The sequence below is a fragment of the Pseudopodoces humilis genome, chromosome 7, assembly GCF_049639895.1.
Source record: "Pseudopodoces humilis isolate 2021_Gansu_Grassland_sample_001 chromosome 7, ASM4963989v1, whole genome shotgun sequence".
Classification (NCBI taxonomy): domain Eukaryota; kingdom Metazoa; phylum Chordata; class Aves; order Passeriformes; family Paridae; genus Pseudopodoces; species Pseudopodoces humilis.
Window position 1 is genome coordinate 13,985,648 of NC_142206.1, and position 22,324 is coordinate 14,007,971.

The window sequence follows — 22,324 nt, forward strand, 5'->3', positions numbered from 1 at the left end:
TTATAAATAGGAAATCTTAGGGAAAAAATACTAACAAAGCAAATTCTCATTGTGATTTGGAATTAGCTAAACAATATGCACTAAACTATGACTTCTGGTTCCTATTAAATTCTGCTCTTAGAAGAAGAGAGAAAAAGCAATATACATGTGTGGGAGGAAGCTACCAATCCCTTTCTGAAGCACATTGGGAAAGGTTGAGGGAAAAAATGGGAGAAAATCGCCTCCAGAGAAAAGAGTTATTTTATTCTTGTGGAACAAAGAGTTCCATTCTATCATTTCATAGAAGAAGTCATTTAATAACAACAACAACAACAAAATTTCTTTGAAAAATAATCTAAGGTGCTGCTATTAAAATTCATGCAATAATTATACACATACTCATAGAATAAGCATAAGCATACTCATAGAATCCTAGAATGTTGGGTATGGAAGAGATCTTAGAGATCATCCAGTTACAACTCCCCTGCTATGAGCAGGGACACCTTTCACCAGACCAGGTTGTCCAAAGGTCCATCCACAGCTGGTCTGGCCTTGAGCACTGCCAGGAATGGGGCATCCACAGATTCTCTGGGCAACCTGTGTCTCACCATCCTCATAGTGAAGAATTTCTTGACATCTAAACTAAACCTTCCTTCTTTTGGTTTAATAATTGTGCAGACATTCACAGAAATAGCTGTTTTTTTCTCTAAATAAACCTTATTAATATTTAATTACTGTCCCTCATTAAAAATGAAGAAAGAGCTTATGAGTAAGCAGATCTATCTTCGAGTGGAAACAAAATGCAAACTCTTTGTTGGGCGATCATCTTCAGGCAAACACACAAGTGTTTTAGATTGGAACAGCTTAAGCTCTAAGTGTGTTCAGACATCTTGTGGCTTCAGCCACATCAATGACCTCTATCATTAAGTCATTTTATGAAGCACATTCTCCAACATTCAGTATAGCATTCAGCCAATTAATCTTGCTTTGAACTAGCTCCTGAATTTAACAGTAGCTTCTTGGTTCAATAGTGCCAGAGCAGGGCTGACTTGGCGCCTGAAACCTGGTGAAAAATCTCACTTTTCTGTTCATTCACTCTCCTTTGCAGTGTTAAACAAACACAGACACATTTGGGGCTATCTGGCACAACTCAGGGTGAATCACCTGAAGGGCTGCAGGCTACTTCCCTTACCAGCCTGACCTAAGGATATTCCTGATGCTCCCGTGGCCTCCTGAATCACTAGGATTGTCCACAACAGCAGCAACGCTAAACCAACTTTCTTTTCACTCCTGACTATCCTTGTGCACAGATGAACTTTTACAATCTCTGCATGATTTCACTGGTCACCTCACACCTTAGTTTCATCTCCAGTATCTAAATGTCTTGAGTACTCTCTGTGTAGTACTTGTACTACAAGTGTTGTGCTTTCCTCAGGGGAATAAGCTGAGTGCTGTGAACTAACCTGTGCCAATAAACAGCTCGCGTGCTGGCTCCAGTGTGGTATTCTTCAGCAAATGTTATTTTAGTTACTGATTCAGTTCAGTGCTATTATGATGCTTGCCTTGTATATGGGCTCTTGTATGTAAAAGATTATTCTGCCTGTTTATACTAAAAGAATTACACACACTAACAAATAACCATGACAAATATCCAGCACTAATTTCCAAAAGATAACAGGGCTAAAAGGCACTGGCCTTTCTTGGAACCCTTTCAAAACTACAAATTAGACTGAAAACTAAGATTTGAATTGTTTTTTGAAAATTATTAGAAACAAACCAAAGATATCATCCTTTCCTTTTCAGAATATAAAATGGTTTTCTGCTCAGGCATACAGAGTTTTAGTTAGTTGATTTATTTATTGACTGGCAGGAATTGTTCCAGGATACCCTCAATTTCTCCAGTGGGTAAAATCGACACAACAATTAGAGAGAAACAAAGCAATCAGTTCTGATTTGGATTTGGAATGTGTTTATCTTGTGCCACTATTTAACAAAATTATGCAGAAAGTTAACAAAATGGTTGCTGTAGCTTAATGAAGTTTTGCGCTTCAAAATTTTCTTCTATTTATTTTTAGTAGGTTGCAGTATGGCATTTATTCTATCTCCTAAAATAATGACAAAAAAATCATATTATGGATTAATTAAAGAAACCAAAACATAAGTATGCCCAAAAGGTTTGTTCCTGTATAGCAAATACTGTTAATTCCCTGTTGTGATTTATCACATACCTAATTAATTTTAAAAGGTCTATTTCAGGAGACATTCCCCTTGAGTTCAGCCCACATGCAGACTACATTTGGGATTTTCAGAGGCTCAAGGGATTTAAAACAATCAATACCCATAAAAAATATAAAGAAAACAAATTCAATAGTTTAGTAATTGAACTTACAGCCAGTAGTATTTTTTTCTATCTTTTTTTCTATTTTCATGATGATTTGAACCTGAAACTCATTATCTCTGGGAGTAGTACAGTGCTGTTTTTTGTACAGCAAAGAGCTGTACTTGGATTTGTAGGTGTGAAGCTCTGCAGGAAATTAAATTTTCTATAACAGCCTTACCTGGCAGCAGTAATTCCTGAATATCTTCACTTAGAGCAGATGTTCACAGCCTCAGCCCTCAAACCAGCCAGAGTTCCTCTGCTCTGGGTAACTATTCTTTATATTGCCGGTATTTAGGAGGAATCATGTAGCTTTTGTAGAAAGTCAAAAAGTAAGAGATAGCTGTACAACTCCTTCCTGTATTGGAATTCAATGTTATTTTTCACTCTCTATAGAAAGAGAAAAGTATTTTTTTAACATAGTCTATAAATTTATATAGGAAAGTTAAAAATTTGTAACAACAATAAGTAAGACTGAGTACCAAACCTTCAAAAATCCCCTTAAGCTGGGAAAAATAATGCAGAGTCAAGGGCTCTAAAACTAGTTTGGATCACATTTAATTAGTGCTTTTAGCCAAAGAAAAGAGGGAAAATTCTAAACTCCCACTCTGAAGTAGCAAATGCAAATAACAGAAAATAACACCATGGCAGTCACATTAGCACACAGGAAACAGGCTTTGCTGACACAGGCCAGGCTTCCAGCCTCTGGGCAACAAATAGGCTGTCCTTAGGATTCAGGGTCGTGGAGTGTCTCAGCTGTTCATGCAAATGTCACAGGTCCTTCACACTGTGAATAGTACAGAGGAGTCACCTCACCGACTGATAGTGTCCTGGATTTTGAACATACTCCACTCTTACAATTAGGAATTCCTTAAGTGGCTGAAGTAATGGGTGAGTGGGAGTAGTGGATATTCAGAATAATTTTAATGTGTTACACTGTGCAATTACAAGTTGCCTTGTCAAAGAGCAAATAACAGAAACAAGAGCTTTGTACAGCCACAGCATCCCTTGAAACCGAGTGTAGTAGAGAACAGGTTGAAAATAATTGACAGATTACACTCCAGCAATATTTAAAATAAAATACTAGAGCTATCAGCAGTCCTGGCTCACCAGGACTCACCAGGGAGGTCCCAGTTGACTGGAGGTTAAAAATGTGACACCCATCTACAAAAAGGTCAGGAAGAAGGATCCAGGGAACTACAGACCTGTCAGCCTGCTGTCAGTGCCCAGGAAGGTCATGGAGCAGATCATCTTGAGTGCCATTATATGGCACAAATGGGACAACCAGGGGATCAGACAGGGGTTCATGAAAGATGGGTCCTGCTTGACCAACCTCATCTCCTTTTATGACAAAATGACCTGCTTAGTAGATGAGGGAAAGGCTGTTGATTTTCCTATCTGGACTTCTGTCGCTAAAGGACACAAAATGATTCACACGGACACCTTTCAGCGTTAGAACAGGAAAGAACTTACCTTTATTCTGTGACTCGAGTATTTATAGATTCTTGACAATGACCAGGGATTGGATAATTAAATTACTACCTTCCCAATCACACTAGTCATGTGAAACATCCATCAAAAGACGTTTCTTAGAAGGAATGTGATAAACAACTTATGTTTATAGAACTTTCATGGGCAAGAAACTAAAACTATGAAAACATTATCAGAAGGTTTTAGTTTTCAGGGCAACAGACTTCAGGAAAATTTCGACACCATTTCCTACAGCATTTTCCTAGAGAAACTGGCTTCCCATGGAGTGGGCAGGGGTACTCTTCATTGGGTAAAAAAACTGTCTGGATGGCTGAGCCCACAGACTGGGGGTGAGTGGATTCCATCCAGCTGGCAGCCGGCACCAGTGGTGCTCCCCAGGGCTCGGTGCTGGGGCCAGTTCTGGGCCCCTCACTGCAAGGAGGACACTGAGGGGCTGGAGTGAGTCCAGAGAAGGGAAATGGGAGCTGGTGGAGGGTCTGGAGCACAAGTCCTGTGAGGAACAGCTGAGGGAGCTGGGGGTGTTCGGCCTGGAGAAAAGGAGGCTCAGGGGAGACCTCATTGCTCTCTACAACTGCCTGAAAGGAGGCTGTAGCCAGGTGGGGGTTGATCTTCTCCCAGTAACACGTAATAGGATGAGAGAAAGTGGCTGAAAGTTGTGCCAGGGAAAGTTTAGATGGGATATTAGGAAACATTTCTTCACCAAAAGGGTTTTCAGGCCCTGGAATAGGCTGTCCAAGGAAGTGGTTGAGTCTGCATCCCTGGGGTTATTTAAAAGCCATTTAGATGTGGTGCTTCGGGACATGATTTAGTGGTGAACCTGGCAGTGCTGGGTCAAGGGTTGGACTTGATAACTTGAGAGATCTTTTTCAAACTAAACTATTCTGTGATTCTGCTTTTATTCCTATGTAGGATTACTCTCTCTCTGCAAACAAGAATATTTAGAGGTGAATATTTAAGACATATCAGGAATCTGATGCTTAGTCGCACTTACATGCACTATTATGATACAAGTGGCAGCAAACAATTCTAGGTACCTATATCAGATGTAAAGCAGTTGCAGATTTCTCTATAAGAGCTGCTCTGAACAAAGTATGAGCTATTGGTAAGAATATGATGTGCCTATTATGAAAATTTGTATAATTAAAAAAAAAAAATCTACATTGTTGTGGTAAAGAAAAAGAAGTTGGAAATGTTCTTTGTGTTCCTTATAACGGTTTCAAAGAGAATAATTCCTGTTTCCTTCAGAAGTAGTTCTCTCAGGACATGTATTAGTTTTTTCTGACTGGCAAAACCACAAGGCTGAAGATAATGTTTTATATTGTAAATCTCTTCTTAAGAGATTTGTTGTAGGTTTCCTGAAAAAAAATAGATATTTTCTCAAAGCTGAATGTTTTCCTTTCATAATAGCATATATTGCACTGTCTGAGTCTGTAGCATTAGATATGAAAACAATACTGACTGGTGAGTGCAGCAGTCAAGTTGTAGTGTGCAAAAACTGTAAACAGAAGTGTGATTGATAGAGCTGAAACCCTGCTGAGGATATAATGAGAATTGACCAGTAGTGTGAATGAATGCTGTGCCAGGTTCTATAGTTTTTTGGATAAATAGCCTATGAGACCAGGTTGTAAAATATAGCAGATAGAAATGCCTTTCTTTACAGGAATTAGTTTGCAGAGAGTTTTCAGAGTCTCTTTGGGTGGAGACTCATCCTAAAACAGTCTCAGGTACTTCTCAGCCCAAGTCATGGCTCCCAGTAAGTACCAGGGCAGCCATGTGCTGGCACAAACACCCTTGGCTTCCCACCTGACACTACAAGGGGATGTGTCAGAACCATCTATGTAGGGCATAATTCCCACACTCTGATCTTCCCTCCCACATGGAATTATTCCCGATTCTTTCTCTCACGGCTGAAGGTAGCCTTTCTCAGCATGCTTTCCCCAGGCTATATTTGTCTCCTGTGATAAGGCAGCAATACGAGCCAGTGGAAATGTTCTGCACGTCTGCATTTTGGCAGCCCAAATGTGAAGGGCGATGTCAAGTGCTCAGCCATGGAGGTTTTTCATGTGCAACTCTCAGCTGTCTGTTTTCATCTGCAGCTAACAGCAACACAGTGGAGACAAGAACAACCACATCCGTCTAGAGAGCACTGACGAGGGATGATTCTCTCGTGTATAGCAGGGACACATAGTCAGGACATGCTCACAGTAACTGGGCAGAAAAAGTAAGATTGTTTGTTACATATTCCCAGTCCTGGAACTGGCCGTGGCTCCTTTAACAAACTGAAATTAAGTTCTGAATTGACCGTTCTTTTCACCACATTATAAAAATCACTTGCCATTTCCCCATTTGCTCATAGTTTGGGCAATGAAGGCTCAAGATATTGTAAGATAAGGAAAGGATCATGCTACAACTAGGTGAAAACTCCTCTCTCTTCTACAACTGGGAACACAGCTGACTATAATTATCATTGCCCTGTGACTAATAAACCACATCAATATCAAAGAAAGCACATTTGAGATTTCATACTCGAGTGTTATCTAATTCCTAGGAAAATGATGATGTCCCTTGTATAAAAACCACTTGCATTGTCCTAGTGCAAAGAAGGGGAAGTATTTTGTCCCTTTGTGTCATTTATAAATCTAGCCACTTTCCCCCATCTATTTACTACGGTATTTTAAACATCTGTTCATGTACATACAGGTTTAAAGACATCATTAGAAAAAGCAATACAAGGTAATTTTATCCATGAGAAGTTATACTATTTCTGATGTACATCAATAGCATAATAGAAAAAAAACATCTCTGCATTTGTTTTTCTGGCTAGAGGCAAAGAAATGTGAATATTGTCACAGCTGACTACAAACAAACACAACTTTCCTGCAGCAGTACAATATGGGACAAATCATTACAACTTAATGGCAATTTAATACACTTAGTTAACTTTTCCCTGTGAATGATCCAACCACAAAATATGCCCACTACCTCTGTTTCAATCAGCCCTATGAGTGTTAACAGAAATTCATTGCAATCAAATTCTCCAAGAAGAAAAACAGCATTATAAATTATGTTGCACCCACCTGTAAATTCTGAATTGACTGATGAGAAATTTATAAGTTAGTTGGAGAAAAGACTTGTGTGTCCTCTCCAACTGGATTCTTGCTATATATGTCACTCCTCTGCAATTAGTTGGAGCTGCCTGATTTCCACTGAGGAAGAATATGCAATTTCTTCTGTCCTAGCAGGTTAATAACTTTCAGAGATCTGCTTCACCACAATTCTTCGTGAATAATCAGAACAGGAACATGGATTTCTCCTCTCTTTCCCTCTGTCCTTACTTGTGGTTGGAATTGCTGCTAATTAAAATCTGTTAAGGGGTGTCTCTGCTCTGAAAATTCCATATTTTATACTGTGGGGGGGAGAAAGAATAACAAAAGTACTGATAATTGCAAACTTATAATCTACTTAGTTTCAAAGGGTAACTCTGAAAAGTTATTTCACCCTGCCAGGGAAATACTTAATGGAAGATTTTAGTTAAAGCTTCATTTTTTCTGGAGTGCTTCTAGAAGTGTGTTATATCTAGTGTTCTTTGCCCTCTGTTAAGTGGCATTAATCCTCAAGAGCCTCAAGCCGGTGCCAGCGTGAACGTGGGGTCTCAGTACTTAAGCATCCAGAGCTGTTTGGGGGAAAGGCAAAGGCAAGAGAAAAAAATTCAGGAAAAGTAGTTTGAAACTCTCTCGGTTTTATCTGCATATGTGTAGCTCTGCATAAAGAATAAACATTATCAGCTTTCCCTCTCACTTTCTTACTGTTTAGAAAAGTCCTTGTCCTCAAAAAGGCTGTCTCATTTCTATCTTGCTCAATTTATGTTGGACGAATATCAGTCTCTTTCTCCCAAACTTTACTCTAAGCACCATATAAACAAACTCTGTTATAGCTATTGAAGACTAATGAGTTTTACTGATGTTTGCAAGAGGAATGGTGAGAAAAGGTAAGATGAGGACAAACCAAGAAAATGAGCAGTGGGAGCTGGTGGGAGAAATAACCTTTAAAGATTATTTGAGAAAATGAGGAGGAACTAAAATTCAGTATGAATACTAGAACTTTAGCATTGACAAGTTTCCACACTAAGCATGTCCAGGACTAAGGTATCAATTGCCTTCAGATTTTGACTTCAGGCCTCCATCCAGCAAAATACTTAAGCCTGAGTAAGATTATTGAACTCAACCTATGTCAATGGGTTGAGTTTGCTCATATGCTTTAATTTAGGCATGTGCTTAAGTGCTTTGCTTGTTCCAGTCCATGATTGCTTTCTAAGTGGCAAACGTGTAACAAGCACAATTCAGGTGTGCAAGGGATACCCATTGCTAATCATGTAGCAGGTTCTGTGAATCATGAAGCGACTCTCTGCAGGACATCAGACTCCACATTTTTTCCATGTAGACAAACATTCCAAGTTCAACATCAGCCATTCAGCTTTACATATCCAAGAGCTGCCAGTCTGCAACTTACTTAATTCCTTAAAACTTATTTCTAGTGGCTTTTACCCCATTATGGTATGCATCCATCATCACAGCTTGGAGAACTTTTTTTCTTAACTTCAGCCATGATCCTCTGAAGGTTCACATGTCAAAAACTTCCTTTCTAGAGAACAGAAAATTTACTGATTGCTTTTCCTATGTCTGTCTCCACTTCCTCTTTCATCCTAAATAATTTCAGTAGAGAGCAAAAAGAGCTCAAGTTATGTTGTTGTAAATATAAGTAGAGCCTGATTCTCTTCAAAGTGATGTGCTATTATCTGTATCCTTCAATGACACATCAAATGTGGATCTAGTGATAGAGGATGAAGTATTCCAGCAGAGGCCCCCAGTATTCCAGCAGAGGCAAACCTCTAGATGCCTCCCCCAGGAAGAAGGAAAGAAAGCATCCTAGTCAATCTCCTTAAAAAAGTTTGCATGACCTGTGAACAGGAGACTCCACCTGGAGTCACATTCTACAGATCTCAAGTCTGTAGAAAAGAAATTTTGAAGTCAGTTCCAGAAATTTCAGTCAAAAAACCAGAAACCTCCTGACAACAAGGATAAGGGCAAAAGATAAAATTGGAAAGCAATAGAAAAACACTGAAGGTCAAACTCAGAATGAGGACCAAACACTTATTATCTTATCATAAATTGATTGCAAGGGACTAATCTGGTTTATAATCCTAAGGGTCAGGTTCTTAGACTTAAGACACTGGCTTTTCTACACTAGACCTGGTCCTTGGATAGTATAAAGATATCTGTTCATATCAACAGAGATCACAGGGGGATATTTCTTTGGTAAAAGGTGGCAAAGAATTCCACAGCAGCTACCCAAGGTCTCACCACACTTTATCAGGGTCAACAAACAGCTGAAGCAAACAGGAGGAGCTCTATAAACTTCTGCATATCAAGCTCCATACAACCAGATATGCATCCTTTGACACAAAGCCATGATTTTCCACTCTTTTTTTCTTATGGTGAGAGGGATTATAACAATTTACATATATTCAGAGATTATGTCTCATATTTGTGAAGTGCTGAGATTATTTGTACATGTGTGCTCCTCAAATTAAGTTGATGTTAAAAAACCTTACTGGCGTATGTACCCCTCCTTATGTTGTACATTTGTTTGTGAATAGAGCATTCTTTAAAAAAGAACATAGCTTCTCTGAAATGTATGCACAGTTTCTAAAAGATGCAATGGCCATGTGATAAATAGTCGCTAAATTATGAATTAGCAGAATGGCAGTAATAAATAGATCAAAGACCTCCCTATGCTAATGTCCTTATGAGCAATAAACCATGGTATTTCATTTCCTGTAATGCATGCCATGGTTCTGATCCATAGGGTCTCACATTTTTTGCCTGCACACAGGCACGCACAGGCTCACAGAGCAGATGTGAAAGTCACAAGTCTCTAATGTAATTCATGCTCCAGTTCAGCAGCTGTGCGGGGTTTGCTAAAGACAACGTGGCCAAGAAATTCCTGAGAGAATAAGAATGGTTGTTAACAGTTCTGAGAAAGTCTTCCTCTGGGTTATTATCCCATAGAGAGAGATAGCAGGGTTTGGCCGTCTTAACCAAACAAACAGCTATGAGAAACTACACACATTCCCTCTGAGATTACTGCAAATGAAAAACAAAAAACCATCTTCTCTTAAAAGTGGTTTGAAGCAGTCATGATACTATCAGTGAAGTACTTGGACTTCTTCCTGCTTTGTACATCAGGTCACAGTTTCCATACTCCCAAAGGAAACTGAGCATTGGCTGAACAAGAGAAAGTCCCATTTACTCTTACTGTTATCTTTTCAAAGCTGGCCTTGTTGAACAGGGGTAAGGCACAAGCCTATGTAATGACTGACAGCCACCAAAGAACAACGCAGTAGAAACTTGAAATGGGCACCTCTGTTTAAATTATTTACACCTGGGACACCATTCACACACATCAAAGTAACTGAAAGTGAAGTTGCTTAAAAAGTGTATTTTCTTGTAGCATTTTCCAGCCCCTTGAGCTAGCTGGAAAATGAAAGATGGGATGCAGTTCTAGGGCACTGAAAATCAGAAATACAGTTAAAAAACTACCTGGCTAATGGCTTAAGGTAATTTTAAAATTTCAGAAGTGTCAGGCTCCTTTCTCCTGACACCACCTCATTACATTGCCTAGAGAAACACAGGTTAAACTCTCAAAGCAACGTTTTCTTAATATACCTGTAGTACTGAGCAGGAACTATTTCCTCAACTGCCTCTCATGCATTTTAAGCTGTATCCAAGCAAATCAAGTTAACAGGGTAGATGGGGAGAAGACAATTCTGTGACTAAGAAGGCTACAACTCAACTGCTGGTACTCCCACAGATCTCCCAGCTCAATCTTCTGTGCTCCTTCTGTCTGAACAAATAACACCAGTAGAAATAGTTCTAAGTTTTGTGTTATGTTTCTTAGTGTGCTGAGACAGTGTTTAGCACAATCAAGCACTGAAGTTCTTTACTGGTGCATTTTTGTGGCTCTCTATGTGCTGGTACAAAACATCTGAGCAGCCCTTGAGAGAGCACTGGATAGCACCACCTATCTCTCTGATGCATTGTCATATGGTCCAGATGGTTGCAGTACGTAGGCAACTGGGAACCAAAGCAGCAGGAGAAGTACATCCTCCTGCAATTTCCTTCTGGTGCTGATCTTGATGCATACAGCATTTAGATTAGTTTGTGGTTAGGAAGTCTACTGGCCTGGGTAGACGCATGCTAAGACCTAGCAAAAAAGTACACTGTAGCAACTGTGGTAGCTTGCCAACTATCAAATTATGAGATTTGCCCCAAAAAACTCTGTAAAAGATTACTGCAGCTCAGCCAAGGGAAAATTGCTTTCGGTGCAGAGTGAATTCTGAATTCCACAAGGGTGGCAATCTCTTGCAAGTAGGTCTGTTATTGAAGAAAAACGTAGAAATCTGTGTACTTTAGCAGTTAACTATTACTATGATGTACAAACCCAGAGACAAATAAGAAACTAGACTTCTTCCATTTGGCAAATGCAATTTTATTTCTGGATTAGTTGTAAGAGTTCAACATTTTAAATATTCTAACACATATTCCCTGCCACACACGTTAATTGGCATACTGGAAGAATAGCGCAAATAAAGAAAGCGAACCAACATAAGTAAACATCTGCATATAAGTACAGAGTTCTCAGGAATGTAATTATTATTTTTATGTGCTGAAGAAGAGGAGGGCTTCCAAACCTTGAAAAGGCAAGACTTCAGTGGGAATTTGATATACCAATGAACTGTCTCTCAGTAAAATAGGTGAGAAAAACTGAAACACAACATAAAATACAGAACACAAACTGGCAGGTACAAGAAAGGAAGAAGACAATGACATTTCTAAGGCGGTATCTCTATAATATAATTACTAAGTCTACGACTGTAATAATACTTAAAGCCAAGCTTGTATCAATTTTACGGTCTTGAGGAATTTACTCAAACCTAAGGCACAGAATAACCAAGAGAAGAAAGTTACACTTAGTGGCTTCCTGCACACTTTAGTTACATATATAGGCTCACTGAGAACAAAGTACAAAACAGCAGACTGTGAATCACACCCAAATTTTCCACACATGACTATATGAGGGAGGAATTTTTGCCACCAATACTCAGGAGTATGAGTGTGACTATGCATAATGATTTTATCTGAGCTACTTGCTAGTTATTTACTCTGCTGGTACAGAAGATTTTCTGTACTGTGTGGACAACACAATCAAAATTATTCATTATAATGCTCACATTCCTGGTATCCCAGTTCTTCCACCAGTAAGGTCTTTATGCTCAAAAAACCTCAAAACTGAGACACAAAAATGGACATTAAGAGAGCTATACAAATATGAGAACAGGAGTTACCTGTGTACTTTCCTATTTTCCCAGGAAAATCACTATCTAGGAAGTAAAAATATAATTTTTTTCACACCCAAACTGGCCTGTGAATGTGTATTCACAAGTGCTGCATGTGGGAACAGACATCTGTGTTCTATCTTCATTTGTCATTTTAGAGTCTATTTCCAGGAAAAATGAAAGATGATCTGCAAAATTTGGCCCCTCAAAATAGCAAAAAGAGATCAAGCGCTCACAGACTGAGCTATGCTGGTCAGCAGTTCTTTTTAATCATGCTGGAAAAAAAGTTTTGCTGTATGTCTATAAAATGATAATAAATTATTCAAATTATCTGAAGTTTCTAGTTCAATTTACAGGTCAGTCAATAAAGAAGCATTTCATGTGGTTATTGATTCTCTATTAATTTACTGAGCAGCAGGTTTCTGCCGAGGAAAGATTCCATTTCAGTAGTTGTAGTCTTCCTTAAAAAAATGTCCTGTGGAAAAAAAGAAACAAATAGTGAGAAATGTGTTGTTAGCTCTCGTGCAACTTTTAATCTTTCTAGTAAGCACAGTTTTTAAACTGGATCTTAAGTAGTTTTGATTTGTATTGTAAGTAATAATTGAGAAGACCCACATGCAACAAGAAATCTTACCTCAGTAGTTCTAGAGATCTCTGACTGTACTTACAGTGATTACAGCCACAGAGAAACCATACAGAGGAAAGTGAATTTCTAAGACAAGGATAATTTCAGAACAAACCCACTGTATAGGTATATGACAAATTAATGAACTTCAGTAAAAACCAAACACTCATGAATACTTGTTTACAGGCACACTGTGAATAATCTAAATGGAAACTTGTTCTTTGGACAAGCCTTCACAAGAAAATAATTTGTAGTTGCTTATATACTTATGAACTCCCAAAGCCACAGCAATGGTCCACAGATAAGGAAAAAACCTTAGGTTAATCCTTCTTGTTTAGACAGGGCCTATTTATTTAATAGTCTGACAGGTGATAAAACCAATTCTGCAGAGGATCTCTGAGGGACTTCATGAAGTAGAAACTAAATACTTATATTTTAATATCACAGGCATGGCAAAAGCCCAAAGAACACTCCAGCTCCAGCATGCCAAGAACAAAAGGAAGGATGGCAAGCAATGCACAGGCAGGGACATGCTGAAAAAATAACACAGCCTCACGGTGGCCAGTCATGTTAAGCCAGGCGTGCTATTCACCATGAGGGACACTGCAGTGGCTACAGCTGCAGGAGATACCCTTGTCTGTACACAGGTGCACTGCCTTCAAAAACCTTTCTGTGTGTGTTGGGACTGACTGCTGATGAGGGAATGGTAGGGCTAAATATACAAGATATGAAAACAAAAATAACAATGATAGAGTTATTTACTTGCCTGTTAGTTTATGCACAGGTATTAAACAAAATTTCATGTCAATCTATAATTGGTATTAGCCAGTAAAATTGATTTACAGCAACTGTAATTGTATTATATTAAGAATATCTAGTATTCTGCATAGAACAGGAACCCAGGTTAACAGTGACTAGAAAACCTTGCTCTGCCATTTTACTTGGTAGTAAGGATATCTTCAAATCTTCAATCAAACTAGAAAATATGGGTCTTGCTTTTGAAACTGTTTGTCCAACATAAAGCAAGTTGCATAGATTTGATAACCCTATCACACTTGTAGCTGTAAATTCTTCTGTTTCACACCTATGCTGATTATCTTTAAAACAAGGATTCTATGAACACTGCCAAGACACCCAAATCACTTAATCTCCTGAAAATTTTATGTAAGTTTTCTTTGACAAGAACAGTAACTGCAATCTAATTAAGAAAAACTAAACCAAACCAAAACACAGAATTAAACATCTGGTTGTGACACAGAATGCTTACGGGAATTTGTTTCCCTAAATTGTGATCTAGAGTGAATGATTCAGACTGAAGTTAAGTGTAACTAATAAAAAAAACCAAAGCCCAAATCCTCAAACTTTAAACTGAAAGAATGAGTGTGTAGTCATATACAACCAATTCTGAGAATCACAGTTTTGCAGTCTGGGAACCACTGCTGTAATGCATGGCAGCTACTTATTACTATCAAATTAGCAACAATGTAAAGCAGGAGGTTATACAGTCCATAAGAGGAAGAAGATACTTGAAAAATGTGTGACAAAAAAAAGCAAACTGGCTATTGTTACTCATCTTTTAATCCCCAGAGAAAAAACCTGATGCACTTACATTTCATCATCATATTCTTTTGGAGGTGATGCTGCAATGACTAAGTCAATCCAATCCTGAAAAAGAAAAGCACAGGCAAACATCTGCTGCTAAATACTACTATTAGAGGTGGCCAGTGCTCCACCATGGAATGTCAGATAATCAGGGAGATAAACTGTTCCTGGAAATTCACAGGGAGCAGCAGCAAGGTCTCTATTAAATACTTCCATAGGAAGACCATTCCTGATTTACTTGTTTGGTTTGTATCTTGAATTTAAAGAAAAATCTACTGTTGCAACAAGATTTTTACAAAAAAGCTATTCTAAGAATCATCCTGTATTGGTCATTTGAGCAATGATTACAGCTCCTGCTGTGGAAACACCCACTGTAGCTGAAGGGCAATGTTGTTTGTACATCAAGAAATTAAAGATAAGCTATTATCAGAAAATTCCAATCAGCTTGCAAGTAATCTTCAATATCAAAGAGTGATTCAACATATAAAAGTTCTATAAACACTCAGAATGTAATGTGTTTAAATACCAATCTTGACATGTGGCTAAATGCCATGGAATTTCCCAGTAAATTACATACATGGTTTTCAGGGATGCTACATACCAGCATCTTCTGCAGATTCTAGCTGATTTTGAGAGTACCTGACATACCCACTACTTTTGATGTTTGTAATCTTGTTTGTGTTGATGTGACAATGTCATGACAGAAAAGTAGCTCTCATGTGAGCTCTGTAGGTAGAATGAAGTAGTATTCCAGGTTACTTACCCCACCCATGTTCCAAGATTTTGCTAGAGTTGCTTGTGCTTCTGCCAGCTTGCTGTCAATTAATATCTTGCCATTTACAGCCAGTATTTCATCCCCTTTCACTATGCCTCCTGGGGAAAAGAAAAATGTGTTATACATGCATGTATGCAAAACAAAATCCTAGGAGTGTTTTCTGTGCCATATTTGTGCAGTAAAGACTATAATGACATGTGTTCTCACTGGATGCGAAGGTCTACACTAAAAATCTTAGGAAGTCTGCTACAGGCAAACACAAAAGGAATTTTTAAGCATGGCAAAGCCAAACTAATCTCTTATTGATCATGACCAGTAAGAAACTAATTCAATATGATTTTCCACTGTTTGTCTGCTTGGGTAATCCAGCTATACAGCTTACAAACTGTGACTGACTGTAAGATGTTACTACTATTCCCCATCCCTGGAAGTGTTCAAGGCCAGGTTTGAGCAACATGGTGTAGGGCAAGGTGTCCCAGCCCATGGCAGGGGCTTGGAATTAGATGATATGTAAGGTCTCTTCCAACACCAAAAATTACATGATTCTATAAAAATGGCAAAATTCATTAAATTCATGAAGGAATAAAATGGTGTTTGTCAAGGGTTTGCATATGGTCATTGCTTTGCAAATGTATGTGTAGTGTTTCCTCCTTAGAGCTGATTTTGACTTCCAGTCTGGAAAGAAGCATGACTAGTTAACTGGAACTGGATTTGAAGAGGATGGTAAGAGGACAGCCTTAGTTATGAGAGATCCTAAAAAGAGTGAAAAGAGCACTGAGGAGATCAAATGACTGAGATGTTTTCACAGCAAGAGTGACTTGAATTTAGGTGCAGGCTGGGACAAGGACAGCAAAGACAGTGTAAGGGAATATTGCCCTCGTTGTTGACCAGGTCATAAGAGTTCTCAAGAAATGGATGGCAGGTACTTCCCACCAGGTGCAAAGCCCAGATGTGTTGGTGAGCATGTTCTTGTGCCTTCAAGAGCTAAGCTTCAGAGGCTCTGGCCTTTAGTTGGGTTTTGGGAATACACCCAGCTGCTTAACTAGACAAATTACCATTCAAGGAAGCAAAACCAACAAAACTAAGCAGTGTAGTGTAGCTAATACACCAGAGAATCAGGGGTTGTTTTTTCTAAAATTTAAGCAGCTGATGTGGACTGCCCTTAAACTTGAGACTGAACTTAGGTCTTTGGGCTAATCTAAGTTAGCCTTTCAGTACCAGGCTATGAAATCAGCCAACTATTGTCAGCCAGTGTAAGGAGACACTTTGCAGTAGTATTCAAATTCCCCATTGTTACTCACCATGTTTGTCTGCAGCACCGTCCTCATAGATGGCAGACACAACAATCTTTCCAATTGGAGAATCAATTCCTCCCTCAACTGCAAGGTCTAGTGATCCTTCCTATGAAAAAAACAGTTCTAGTTCTGAGAAGTCTATTGATTTTTGCCATTAACAGGAGCTTAATCTTTCCTTCTTATTAAATGATGCTGTGCATCAAATGCTTACATGAACCTTTTAAATATCCATCAACCAACACAATATTTACCTTTTTTATTCTTAATAGTCGTACGTCTTTTCCCATAATCTGGTCTGGGGTAAACTGTGAAAAGACATAATGATTAATCATTTCCACTTTGTAAACAAAAAAATTAGGCTGATCTATGTAATTTATGGGGGAAAAGGGACCTTTCCCTCCTCTAAAATAGTGTAAGAGGAAGATCAGAATGCCACATCACCTTTTCCTGTAAGAACGCTCCTTTTCTACATGACTAGAGAAGACAAATACATAAGACCCAGAAAAGCAACAAGCAAGAATCTTACCTCCTCCCAGCCCTCAAAATCAAAGATTTGGCTTTTTTTCCAGAGTATTTCATATTAAACAGTGAGGCATGTTTAAATTCTCTCCTTACCATTGAATATGGATCAAAATTTTCCACATACTTCTGGAAGCCCTGAGAATAAAATGACATTTAATTGCAAAAACAGCAACTCACACACTTAACACACAAATTCCATCTTATTTATTAGTGAGAGAACATGTAATTCTGTAAGCTATGAAAGAAGACAGTAACTGGAGAAAAGCCCAGAGAGACAGCAAAGAGTCCATCCCGACAGTCAGAAGACATTTCAAAACCTCATGACAGATCAATAATTTGAGTTGGTCACATCATGGAGCATTTCTGAGGAAGCATTTACCACCTGTCAGCTCCATGGTTCCTCGATACACTTGACAGAACAGAAACAAATCTTGAAAGCACCACAGGCAGGTGTGTTCTGCCACACTCTTTGCAGTAACATTTCTTGGGATTATCAACATGTTGGATGGTAACAGGTAGAAATGATAGGCTCCAATTCACCTGTCAGCAACACTACTCCACACTGTCTGGGTTTTAGGATTCTTTCTCAGCTCCCTTCTCTCCTCCTTCATGTGGAATTTCAGGGAGCTGGGTCCATAATACAAGGAAGTACATGACAACAGTTTGTTGGACAATTTGCAGGACAACAGTATGATTTTTGTTTTCATGTGGTTCTGTGGAGGACTTTAAAGTTTTGTCAGGGAATGTTTGAAATGCAGATGATACTGCAGTTAGGCACAGCAGGATTTAAGCTTTGAGAGGATCCACAAAATGTGGGGCTTAACCCTTGTCACACCAAGACTGCAGGGCAAAGCAGGAGTTACCTTTTCTGCAAGTATGGGAGCTCCTGCATCAGCAGTCAGGAGTCAATGGTGTTTGAGTTGCAGTTTCTTGAGGAGGATTAATAGCTACAAGGTGAAACTGTATGGGCAATGCTGGGGATTTATGAAAGCTCTGCACTTACCCTGCATGCTAAAGTAAGGACTTCAGAGCTTAAGAAAATCTTTACTGAGGCACCTAGCTCCCACTCTTGTGGCCTGAAGGTGCAATAACCGGGTGATACGGGAACAGAGAACCACACAACCTTTTGCAGACACAGCAGGCAAGCCAGTACCTTACACAGACCAGTAGTTCAGTGCATGATCAAGCTTGATATATTCATTATTGCCATCTTTTCTACTGGATCCATTTGACAACAAAGACTATTCCACTGTCAGACTCAGCTAAGCCTTTTTCCACTTGTAAACCAAACACACAGCTTGAGATTCCTTTGGTATATTTAAGAGCTAGTTGTTAAATGGCAAAGTTGCAGCAGAAAATACTAATGCCTCCTCTGCTATACTCTTTTGGTTGCCTCTGGGTTCTGATCTCACCCATAACAGCACTGCCTTACATTGGGTTTGTTACACTGCATTACATTTGTTAACCAGATAAATGAGAATTTTATCATAGACATCAGCAAGGGTAAAATTTAATCCTGGGGGAAAAGCTTCAATCAACCATTCATTCATTTACAAAATGTATTAATATTATGAACCATTTAACTAAAGCTGTAAGAGAAACATTTTACAATGACAGTTACCTAAACAATTAATACTTTGAATAACTGAATTAGTACTGCTTTTGGAATCATGGCTAAAGTAGATATCTATGGGTTTGGAGCAAGTAATTTAGAGAAAAGAGCTCCAACCTCAGCCAAGTCACTAAGTCATTACGTAATCTAAAGGAAGTCAGTGAACTCTTTGTCCCAGGTTGTCCTCATGAAAAACAGATGTTGTCCTTGAAAGTTTTCCTGGGAAAATAATCTTTAAATAGGAAAAAACCCAAAAAACTTCACAAAAACAAACACACAAAATAAAATTAAAAAAAAATCACCAAAAAAACCAATCTGCAAGCAAAATTCATAGAAACATAGAATAACCTGAGTTGGAAGGAACCCACAAGGATCACCAAGTCCAAATCCTGGCCCTGCACAGTGACACCATGCATCCAAGGGCACTGTACAAATATCTCTTGAGCTCTGTCAGGCTGATGCCTCTGGGAGCCTCTTCCAGTGCCCAACCACCTTGTGGGTGAAAAACCATTTCCTAATATTCAACCTAAACTGTTGTCCCCTTGGGTTCATATCACTGTGTATCAGAGATACATAAGACAGAAAGAAGACATGCACTGAACTGTAATAAATCTCCCCTGAAATGGACACCACAAATTCAGAGATCAGAGAGTGCACTCCATATCCAAGCAGGGACTAATGAGCCAAGGAAGATGAAGTGGAAAGCAGTCCTAATCCTACCCTCCCACCACTCAGGACATTTCAGGTAAAAGAGTTAAAACCATTCAAATCCCTCCTTGATTTACAAAAATGTTCAGAGGACTGAGTATAAGTTGAAAACGGAACACTAAAATATTTGATTGCACTGAAACAACTCTGTCTGGACTTCCAGGTGAAAGCTGAAGTTACTACTTAAAGAATAAAAAACCTCTGAAACATAAGCACTTATACTAATGATACTGCTTCCCTGGTTTCTTATAGTCAAGAGCAAATGAGACCTGAAATAACAGCAACAAACCACAAAAAAACAAACAAAACCCAAGCAGCAACAACAACAAAAAATAATTGAAGGAGAAAGTCATGACCAGAAATAACAATCTTTTAAAAAAAACCACCCCTTTTGAGAACACAATTGTTATATATTCAGAACATGCTGGCATTTACTGGCAAATAAATAATCTCAAAGCTGTATCTTTTTCAGTCAGTTTTCCCTTCTAGATATAGATTGAAACTGATTAAAGGAAGAAAAAAAGAATTATTAATGTTTTACTGCTCAAAAGCTCACACTGTGAGGTCACTATTGTCTGCCAACTTTTCATATAACAACAATGCATCTAACTTGGCTTAGCAATGACAAAGGGGTTTTGTACAGAAACTGGCACATTTGACAGCAGTGGAGAAGTTTAGCATAAAGTTCACTTCTTCAAGGAACCATCCATTGGACCACCAGCCAACCAAAGATGAAGAGACAAAAACTTCATCCTTATGACAGAGAAAAGCGACAGAAGTAAAAATGCAGTTGGAAAATCCTACACAATACAGGAAGGCTGAATTTCCACCACCAGTTCCTCTGATTTCCTGCCAGTAACTATGTTATGATGATAGCTCTGTTTTTAAAACTGATGAAGAATTTTATTACTGGAAGCATTGCAGCTGGACACTAAAAGAAACAGGGAAATCTTGGTAATAGCAGTATCAGATCAAGTTATCAGTGTTCAACTTTCTTAAAGGTTGCTCTTAACCATATAAGTTACAGATGGTCCAACCTGAAGGATTTATTCTCATTCTTCTTCTGCCTAGACTGGGAGGAGCCACAAGCACACACTTAAAGCTTACAAATACTAGCAGTTCTCATGCACTAGGGCTGTCTTGCATCCTCTGTTTTAGAAACTGAGCAACAGAATTGGAAAGGAAAGTTTTAAATCTATGATCAATCAAACCAGAAGGAGCACACAAAACACGGAAAATGTTATTTTACTTGTTTTTTGTTAGATCTAAATGATGAATTGTAAACCACCATCCTTTTAAACATCTCTTGTGGCTGCAAAGAGAAAGAAAATTGCCAAACCAGGAATTAACTTTTTGCTGTAAATAAGTATCACCTACTCATAAATTATTTTTCTGCTTATTTTGCTCTCCCAGGGACTTAATAACACTTGCACTTGTTAGTGCTTGTTCCCTGTATCATTTCAAAATGAGAGAACACACACAATGAAATTGTACCAAATGGAAAGTGGACAGAATTCTATAGAAACTACATAAATAATGCACATTTCCATACCACAAGATTTCTTTAAAATATTTTCCATGCCTGCTTTTACAACTCATCTCTATAAAACAGTTCCTGGATGTCTCATCCATGATATATAAGAAAAAAAAAAAAATTGAAAAACCCCAACCCTAAACATGGACAAAATGGTAGACAATAATTTCCAAAATATTGAGAAGTAATGATAAATATATATTTATGCATTTAAGATTTACTTTCCTACCAGAGATATCCTATACTGAAGAGGTGAATTCTATTATTAAATGGATTTTATTGAATTGCTTTTGGCTTCATGGTCTTAAATTCCATATTCATTATGTTTTTCTGTCACTTCCACTATTCTAACAGAACAGTATGCTGTAGTTTGGAATCATTTAAAATGCAGAATATCTTATTAATTTACAAAAATTTTCAAAAATGAAATGGATTAACCCCCATATTATTATAGAAAATACTACTGAAAATACATTTCCCCAGCCTCCACTCAAAACCTTTCAGCAAATCAGGTAAGGTATTTGAGTCTTCTGAAACAAGAAAAAAATTTCTACAGACCCAACTCTGGCATTTACCTTTTCACTGTCAATTTGCTTTAAAACAAATTACTGTGTATCAGTTTCAGTAACATTTCTCTCAGGGTCCTACAGTCTTATCATTATTTGGAAAAATATATTCCAGAGATAATGAAATATAGTTTGTGTTTTATTAAAATGAACTATGAGTTTTTGTCTTGGAGGACTTATGGGCAAGTTTAGAAATTTTCCACAAATCTCTTCAGAATCTCTCTCTCTCTCATAAAAAAAACCAAAACAAACAAAAAACACAAACACACAAAAAAAAAAAAACCCAAAGAAAAAAATTTCAATTCAGATTCTTTTGGTATGATTATAACCAATACTAATTGAAATTTCCAGTCCTTCCCCATCTTTCCACACAGTATCTAGGTTTTACTTTAAGACTCTAAGTCTTGACTTTAGTCCTGCAGCATCAGGCTTCAAATCTTGCAAATTAGAGGAAAGCTTAAATATGATTTTTTTTCTCTTCAGAAATTCTTCAGCCAGCCACAAAGGATTAAGGGAGGAAAAATATTTTATAGCATCAAGTGCAGCAGAGCCTTGTAAGTCACACAACAGGATGTTTTTGATAGATGGGAGAGCAGAGACTAATGCTCCTGGTGGTTTTGCATCTGTGAAAATCTCACCACTAAATCCTAACAGTCCACTCCTGTTCTCTGAGCCAAAATTTAATTGGCTTTGCCATGAGTGTATTCCAGTTCACTCTAGTACAGATCAAACTGATTTTGACTCAGAGCAGACCTCAGGGTTTAAGGCCACACTTAAGGTTTAAACATCGCCCATAAGTTCCCTATTTATAAGTGGAAACAATTTCATATTCATCAACTGCTA

At 38.3% G+C, this 22,324-nt stretch overlaps 1 protein-coding gene across 4 annotated transcripts in view; it reads right to left on the reverse strand.

Annotated features, from left to right (window-relative positions):
* Positions 1-11,493: 11,493 nt before the first annotated feature.
* USH1C (USH1 protein network component harmonin) overlaps positions 11,494-22,324 on the reverse strand; it is a 49,299-nt gene continuing 38,468 nt past the window's right edge. For all 4 annotated transcript variants that reach the window (XM_088057430.1, XM_088057431.1, XM_088057429.1 and 1 more), the window contains 6 exons: positions 17,155-17,196; positions 16,791-16,844; positions 16,546-16,645; positions 15,233-15,342; positions 14,477-14,532; positions 11,494-12,717 (listed from right to left, as the gene is read on the reverse strand). In XM_088057430.1, coding sequence (XP_087913556.1) covers positions 12,705-12,717; positions 14,477-14,532; positions 15,233-15,342; positions 16,546-16,645; positions 16,791-16,844; positions 17,155-17,196 — 375 coding nt within the window. In that variant the 3' untranslated portion in view covers positions 11,494-12,704. The remainder of the gene's footprint in view (positions 12,718-14,476; positions 14,533-15,232; positions 15,343-16,545; positions 16,646-16,790; positions 16,845-17,154; positions 17,197-22,324) is intronic.